General features: G+C 37.2%; 1 protein-coding gene across 1 annotated transcript; it reads right to left on the reverse strand.

Annotated features, from left to right (window-relative positions):
• Positions 1 to 242: 242 nt before the first annotated feature.
• On the reverse strand, positions 243 to 8698 carry LOC142627408 (stemmadenine O-acetyltransferase-like). The gene is made up of 2 exons (XM_075801262.1): positions 7970 to 8698; positions 243 to 803 (listed from the first exon to the last, which is right to left on the reverse strand). Exons 1-2 carry the CDS (start codon positions 8696 to 8698, stop codon positions 243 to 245), a joined length of 1290 nt encoding a protein of 429 aa, XP_075657377.1.
• Positions 8699 to 8903: the final 205 nt, after the last annotated feature.

Genomic DNA, 8903 nt, shown 5'->3' on the forward strand with positions numbered 1-8903 from the left:
AACAACTACAAACAGACCAAATTCTAGACATAAGTTTAGAATTTGATGTATGCATGTGTGTTCTCCTACAAGAGTAGAGGTAGAAGTTGTAGGTAAGTGAGAAATTATTGAAATTTAAGATGAGTGTCAAACTTGAGATAAATGTGAGACCATGAGAAACATTTATTTTTACAGTTTCAAATTGAAATTCAATGAGGAAAACAAATAATAGAAAAGAAAAGAACAGTAAAAACCGTTTTTGCCTAGACGAGATTCAATGGAGAAACATAGGCAAGGAGCTCCTTATCGGTTTCTAATTTAGCCATATCTTCCTCTTTCAAGTTAAACCATGCCTCTATTCCATCCCCCGATTTAGTGTCAATGAAACTAACTAAATTCTTGAACGTTAATTTAGATGAGCTAACCCATGCAGGTTTCCCCCACCCAAAATCAACCTCATATAGAGGAAACTTGCACAAGCTGGTGAAGGAAAGTGTAAGTAGCTGCCCTATTAAGAAGATAGAGGAGGTCTCTTTGACATAGTTTAAGTACAAATCACCCTGTTGGAGCATTTTAACAAAATTCCCATCGATTTTCTTAATTGCTTCTCTTATTGGTTTAATAATGCCATGAAAGCCCTCCTCGATGTCTCTGGATGGTATTGACATAGCAAACCGGCAAATATTACCAAAGTAATCATATGGAAGAGGCAGGTCTGTCTTGGTTCGCAAGTTCACATCATGAATAATACTGTAGATCTTATTTGGGTCTGGTTTTGGTTGAGTGGCAGCCATGAAGCGGCTCCATATGAAAGCTGTTAGGTTCTAAGTACTTAGGAACTAATGTATTCGAACTCTAATATGTATTGTTGGTAACCATGATCAAAACAGGTGTCTAGTTATGTTTTAGACTTGCTCAAAGTATGTGATTTATGTAAAGTTGGAATCGAGTTAACTGCAAAAGTTACTATACATTTCTGTCTGACTCGATCGATCGAGAATTAGACTCGACCAATCGAAAGTCGTGCATATTGTTTTTTCTGCAGAATTTCCAAGTCAGCCCTAAGCCCATATGATGTGTAGGGTTTTATGTTTTGCCTTAGGTATAAAAGGCAAACCCTAGTCACGTGTTTGAGGTTGTCCATATTGCTGTTTGTGTGAATCTCTTGTGAGATCGGAGAGGTGCTTGCCTTCACACAAGCTTAGGATTATCAAGAAGGAGATTTCTTCAAGAACTTTATGATCATTTAGTTGCTCCCAGAAGAGTTTAAAGATACACAAGCGGGAGTGCTTGTACTTGCTGGAGAATCCAAGAAAGAAGGAGTTCGTGGTCTAAGAGCTTGCACGTGGTCGTGTTAGTAAGTTCTACTGGTGGGTAGCAATAGATGTTAGTAGTCTAAGTCGCTATTGTACAAATTCAATTCTTTCATAGTGGATTCAGGTTTACCTTGAGGATAGCTAGGTTAAATCCTCCCCAGGTTTTTTACCGGTTTGGTTTTCCTATGTCATCATATCTTTGTGTTTTTATATTCCGCACTTTGCATTGATATGATTATATGATTGTGATAACCTAGATTTGGAATTTGGACTAAGTAATAACTTGGATTGTTAACTAGGTTAATCAAATCGTGTGTTTAAGGGGTCTAAATAAACTCTACAAGTGGTATCAGAGCGAGTAGCTCTTGTGAGTAGATCTGTTGATCTCTGAGCTGATCCTTGACCCTTGTTGTCATGGAACACGGACACTCTCTTGTTATTCCTCCTCACTTTGATGGGAATAATTATGCTTACTAGAAAGTAAGGATGAAAGCTTTCCTAAAATCCTTAGATGAGAGAGTCTGGAACTCCGTTGAATACGAATGAGAGAAGCCTACTACTCTTGTGAGTGAGTGGCAAACTTCTCAGAAAGAAGCAGCAGCCTTCAATAGCAAAGCTATGAATGCTATCTTTAATGCTGTTTCTATGGAGGAATTTAAGAGAATCTCTAATGTTGAGGTTGCTCACACTGCTTGGAATATCCTCCAAACTGTGCATAAAAGTACAAAGGCAATTAAGATCAATAAGTTGGAACAATTAACAACTAGATTTGAAAGCATTAGGATGTCTGATGATGAATCTTTTGATGAATTCTACGCTAAACTAAATGACATTATTAATTCTGCTTACAACTTGGGTGAAATCTATGATCAACCTAAAATTGTTAGGAAGATTCTTAGATCTTTAACTGAAGATTTTAGACCCAAAGTGACTGTCATCAACGAGAGCAAGGATGTGGACTCCATCCCTGTTGATGAACTTGTAGGATCTCTTCAGTCCTATGAGTTGGACCTACCCAAAACTAGAAAATCCAAATCAATGGCTCTTAAGTCTGTTGATGATGTTGAGGTTGGTGGATTTGATGATGAACTCTCTGCTACAAAGATTGCTTACCTTGCCAAGAATTTTAGGAATTTCCTTAGAAATAGCAACAGAAGGGCAAGAGATAAAAACACTAATAAACCTAGAAATTTTAGGAAGAATGATCCCACTAAGGTTAACAAAATAGATAAACCTAGAGAAAAAGTAGGTCAATCTTCAAATAATTTTTGTGGGTCCTCAATACTTTGGATGTCAAGGGAATGGTCATATGAAATCTGAATGTCCAACATTCTTGAGGTCTAAGGGTAAGGCTATGGCTGTAACCCTTAGTGATGATGAAATTTCTGATGATGAGTCTGGCTGTGACGAGGATGAAAATTTCATTGCTTTCACTGCTATTGTTGTAGTCAATGAGAGTGTGACTGTTGAAGAGAACCCTTCTGATGGGAAACTCTCTGAGGATGCAGATCTACAAGAAGCCTACAATAAACTTTGCAAAGTTACTGCAAAGGATGCCATGAATGTTGAATTAAGCTTAAAGAAAATTGCATTTCTTGTGCTTGAAAAGAAAATTTTGCTTGTGAATTTTTTTGATGCTACTAAACTTTTGAATAATGTGAAGACTGAGAATATGCTTTTGCTTGATAAAGTTAAATCTTTGTAACATGATCTATATGTTGCTAGAGAACAAACGAATAGGTCTGCTAGTTCCAAAATTAATCAGATGTTGAGTGTTCAAAAGTCTCTTTTCGACAAAACTGGTTTAGGTTTTGTAGAAAGCATCAATGTGTCTACATCTAATTCCACAATCTGTGTTCCTTCATCTCCTTTTGAACTCCCTGTGAGTGAGGTTGTTGTTGATGTTGTCAAACCCATAGAAGTTTCACCTCTCAATAAGATTAGGGTTTATCTAAAAGAGTCTAAATCTCAGAAGTCTACCCTTTCTAAGAACAGGACATATGAGAAGTCTGCATGGATGTGTCATTTTTGTGGAAAGTCTAGGCACATTTGTCCAAACTGTTACAAGCTTCAAGCTGCTAAGAGAGCGAACAAACCAAAAGTATTTGTGCCTCAAGCACAAGATCCTATGGTAGTTATTGGTGAGTTGGTAAAGGCTCTAAACCTTTATTCCAATTTTGGAGTTGGATATCATTCAAATATGAATAAGAACTCCAATGCTCAATGTGTATCTAAAAGACTTTGGATGCAAAAGGCTCAATTTAAGTGAGTCTTTTTGACATGGTCCTTGTGCTTCATTTCTCTACTATTTTTGACTATTTTTTTCTAGGATTTGCATTGCATGACATTCATGCATTTCATTCTAAGATGTTTTTGTTTATTTTTATTATAATAAAAAAAAAAGGGGGAAGCAAAATGTGTTTTGCATTTATTCTTTTGGTTTTGAAAACAAGGTTGGTCATTTTATTTACATATAATATGTTTAAGTATTGTGTTTAGCTTGGATGAGCTTATTTTCTTGCACTTTACTAGTTAAAGCATTGTAGTGCATGTTGTGTGGGAAGATGTTTGTAATTTTTGACTACTTTGTCGCGATCTTGAAGTCTCTTGTCTTTGACTGTTGGACTTGAACCTTTTGAGAAAAGCATAAATAACCATCTCACCACTGTTCACTACCCAATCATAAACACCTTAGAGCATATCGTAAGATGTTGTGCTCAAGAAAGTATAGCACATGCACAAAAAGAGCATAAGGTGTAGCCTCGGTTTATATAATTAAAATTGGTGTGTACATTATTGGACTATAATAATTTCAATCAATTAAAATTGGTGTGTACATTACCCCGGCTAATTCTTAATAAGTTTCTGATCAAATAAAATTGGTGTGTATATTATGAGGCAAATCAAGAAACTTACATGATTGCAAGCTTATGATCTAGGAGATGTGAGAGTTATATGATGTAACTCTTTAGGTGATAGTCTCTTTTAAATTCTTTGTGATGAATTTTGAAGACTTTATGGTTGATTTTTACTTACATATCACCTCACATGTATCTCAAGCTTTTTGCTAGTTGCACACACTACACAAGTTATTCTTTGCTAAACTTTGTACATGTTTTTGTGTGTGTTTTTGGTCTGACCAACCAAGTTTGAAAATGCCTTGAGTATTTTGCAAAATCATTTTGATGCTTGAGAATTCAGGGCAAATGTTTGGAAAATCTTAATTTTGGGAAACTGGGTTCAAAACTTGTGTTTTTGAAAAGCATTTCATCTCATACTCATGCATTTTATTCATACTTTTCAATGCTTTGAGGAGTTTTTAAATCAAATTGCTCTATTTTCAAAAATCTGTGTTTTCTAGAATTTCGACCGTTCGAATATGTTTTTCAATCGATCGAAATTGCGATTAAATTTTTTGGTCAGTCTCTGTCTGTTTCGATCGATGCTCGATTGGTTTTCGATCAATCGAAGCATTTTTGACTGATCGAATCTATTTTTCGATCGATCGAAAATCGTGTAGGGACTTTTTTAAAAGGGATTTCTTATCACGTGTTCATCTACTTTTCAAAAAGTTTTTCCATTTTTCTCTCTCTATACGAACCGGTTAAGGCTTCAATCAAATTTTTGTCATTTTCTTCCGTTCTTTTTGCAAGGTTTTTCTCTCCAAAGGCTGGTAAGACCTTTATACCCTTCCTTTTGCATTTTATTTCATGTTACATGCATAAATTCATGCATTTAAGGGAGATTTTCGGACCTAAGCATTTTTGGGGTTTTTGATGATTCAAGCCATATTTTCTGAAATTGATTGGTGGGTTTTTGTCATACAATGCTATAATCATGATCCATGATATTTAATTTGATCAATTTGGTGTTTTGAGAAGAATTGAAAATTATAGGGCTTGTTTTGATCCGAATTGGGGATTTTGTTCAAATTAAGTTTGATTGATGAAATTGGCTTATTGGTTTGATGTAATTGATCATTCTAAACTATTATCTAACTTGTGTGATGATCAGTTGGTCAATTGAGTAAAATTTCGACAAGTGTTTTTTTCAAAGTTTTGGAGTTTTTATTTTAAACTCTATGCTCAAGCCAATTTTATGTTTCTAAACTTACAAATTTGAACTTGTTGTCACTGCATTAGAGCATGCATCATGACGTTTATCTGTTCATACATCATATAGATTTCTTATTGTGATAACTTGCAGTCTGTCCTTTTGTTTTGTTTTTGTTCTTTCTTTTGTGTCTTTGTTTCTTACTCTAGCACCATGCCTAGGAAGACTAGAGCCAATAGGTCATCCACCTCTACTTCTGATCCTTCCTTTGAGAGTGACAGATTCTTAAGTGCGAAGTACGAAGAGACCTTTGAGACCCTTAACACAAAGAGGAAGATTTGGGCTGAGCGTAGGGTTCTGTTAGATGAGATTGATCCTGCCATTAGGGCAAACTTTGAGCGTCGAGGCTGGTTGTCTCTTTTGGATTTTGATTCTCCTCCTCCAACCATCTTGATTAGAGAGTTCTATTCGAACCTCTCTATTCACCCCTATGATTCCGGCACTCTTGTGAGGAGTCGGATTCGTGGTGATAAGTATACCATTACCCCTTCGGTAGTGGCTAATGCTCTTGGGGTGCCGCTTGTTCAGCATCTTGTTTACCCCTATGATGTGTCTCCTCCCCTAGGCAACATCATGTCATACATCAATGGTACTTCTATCCAGTGGGGTTCTGCTCCTCGGATCACTTCTGCTGAGCTTACTGAGTCTACCAATCTTATATTTAGGATAGCGTGTCATTCCTTGCGACCTATTTCGCATCTGCACACTATTCCTTTGGAGTGGTGTGCTTTTTTGTATGCTCTTGTTACGAATGCTCCTATCAGTTTTCCTCATCTGTTTCTTCGTTCTTTGAACGAAGTTTATAGGAGTTCCTCTACTGTTTATGCTCTTTTTCATCCTATTTTCATTCATAGAATTTTGTTGTTTTTAGGTTTGTCTGACTTCCCCATTTCTGAGCCCGTCCATGTTATTGCTCCCATCGGTGCCACTTTTCTTAGGCAGAGGGCTGCTCAGATGAGAGAGCGCTCTAAATGTCCTAGAGTTGAGTCTTCTGGTACCATACCCGCTTTTCCTTCTACAGGTGTTCCTTCTGGTGAGGAGTCTGCTGATCCTGTCGAAGATGCTACTGCTGATGTTCCTCCACCATCGACTTCGGATGGATTTGACATTCGTAGTACTTTGGAGTCTATTGTGACCGTTCAGGCAGCTCATGGTCAGATTTTGGTGGAAATTTTGGACGAGATCCATGCTTTGCAAGTAGACTTGGCGCTTCTTAGATTGTATATCTTAGGGGGAGTTGTGGAGTTGTGGAGTTTTGGAAAGTTTGGGACTTTTTTCTTTAAGAGCCTGTGGAGATTAGAGTGTATCTAGGTGCTTAACTATGTACTTATTGTTTTTTGCTCTTGTAGTATTCTTGTTAGGGGGAGTTACATTTTATTTTTTGGATATGATTCTTGTCTCACTGCTTATAGACTTATGATTATTGAGTTATTCATTGACGTTCGTCTATATTTTTTGTTTTGTGAAATCAAGATTTTTATTATATTGTACTTGTATTTTCCACACATGCGTTCATGCGTTTTGTTTAGTGTTTTAGGAAAAATACAAGTTGATTCAATTGAGCTACTCTCTACACTTGCAATTGATGGATAGTAGTTAGGATTAGATTTGTTATAATGGGCATATTTTTTTAAAATGGCTTTTCTTTGTAAACTTTGAGCTTTTAGTTGTGTTTTGTCACAGATTGTCAAAGGGGGAGTTTGTTAGGTTCTAAGTACTTAGGAACTAACGTATTAGAACTCTAATATGTATTGTTGACAAATCATGATCAAAACAGGTGTCTAGTTATGTTTTAGACTTGCTCAAAGTATATGATTTATGTAAAGTTGGAATCGAGTTAACTGCAGAAGTTACTGTGCATTTCTGCCTGACTCGATCAATCAAGAATTAGACTCGACCGATTGAAAGTCGTGCAGATTGTTTTTTCTGTAGAATTTCCAACTCAGCCCTAAGCCCATATGATGTATAGGGTTTTATGTTTTGCCCTAGGTATAAAAGGCAAACCCTAGTCACGTTTTTGAGGTTGCCTATATTGCTGTTTGTGTGAATCTCTTGTGAGATCGGAGAAGTGTTTGCCTTCACACAAGCTTAGGATTATCAAGAAGGAGATTACTTTAAGAATTTGATGATCATTCAGTTGCTGCCATAAGAGCTTAAAGATACACAAGCGGGAGTGCTTGTACTTGCTGGAGAATCCAAGAAAGAAGGAGTCTGTGATCTCGGAGCTTGCACGTGGTCGTGTCAGTAAGTTCTACTGATGGGTAGCAATAGGATGTTAGTGGTCTAAGTCGCTATTGTACAACTTCGATTTTTTTATAGTGGATTCAGGTTTACCTTGAGGATAGTTAGGTTAAATCCTCCCCAGGTTTTTTACCGGTTTGGTTTTCCTAAGGTCATCATATCTTTGTGTTTTTATATTCCGCACTTTGCATTGATATGATTATATGATTGTAATAACCTATATTTGGAATTTGGACTAAGTAATAACTTGGCTTGTTAACTAGGTTAATCCAATTGTGTGTTTAAGGGGTCTAAATAAACTCTACAAAAGCGGATAAGGCCTCAATGCGCGTCGGACGTGGATATTCAATGCTCTTGTCGTCAGAACTGTATTTGCCTCTAATTTCTGCTATAGCCGATGCATCAAAGACAAACCTTTTTGTCACAAATTTATCCTTTGTGATCCCAATATTCGGATTGAAGCCAGATAAATCTTGTGAAGGGAATAGCTTGGCAGAATCCATTGGAGGACTCACTATGTTGCCATCACCACGAGCAATAGCAGACCAACTCTTGAGAAACAAGATGAAAGATAAGGCATCTATAATTCTGTGGGACATGAGTATACCAATCGCAAGACCACCACAGTTGAAGAAGGTGACTTGGATTGCTGTGGGTAACTCATTGACCTCGTCCAATTCAAATGGCAGAAACTTATTGAGCTCACAAGGGGTTGGACTCACAAGAAATTCGGAAAGACTGCACTTAACCTTGGCTTCCACGTAGTGGATGCCCTCATCGTTGCAATCTATACAATGATTGTCCTTAACCCGTCCCGCTAGCATGTGGAATCGGGTTAAAGCATCTGCTAAAGATTTCTTAATCCTGTCACTTTGTTCTACATTGCTGAGATTAGCTTCACTGTAATTTGGGTAGTAGAAAACCAGAGGCATGAAAGCTAGAGATTGAAGTTGATCGAGGAAGGAAAGTTGGTAGTGGCGGAGATGTTGAGGGGTTGGAGATGAAGGTTTGACAGTGTCCTCCGAGATAACTTGGACTTCAAGCTTCATTGTTTACAGCTCAAAGAGATCAACGAGGTTTGGTGGTTAATCTAGAACTGAAAATGGCTGTGAACTTATGAAGAATGAATGGAAAACCAGAGTGGCTAGCAGAGTTATATAGAGTGCTGTTGCTAAGACATGAAAGAATTAATTGCTACAAAATTCTGTTGCGCTGGACGAACGCAGGCACGTGAGCACGTGATTGGTGCAAGTT

This window comes from Castanea sativa, chromosome 3 (genome assembly GCF_040712315.1).
Source record: "Castanea sativa cultivar Marrone di Chiusa Pesio chromosome 3, ASM4071231v1".
Classification (NCBI taxonomy): Eukaryota; Viridiplantae; Streptophyta; class Magnoliopsida; order Fagales; family Fagaceae; genus Castanea; species Castanea sativa.

What these genes read in the sequence shown, in the direction of transcription:
- LOC142627408 (XM_075801262.1), bottom strand. Translation starts at nt 8,698, where the DNA reads ATGAAGCTTGAAGTCCAAGTTATCTCGGAGGACACTGTCAAACCTTCA. An exon ending in CACGTCCGACGCGCATTGAG is followed by an intron (nt 804 to 7,969) that starts GCCTTATCCGCT and finishes CTAAGTACTTAG; the next exon opens with AACCTAACAGCTTTCATATG.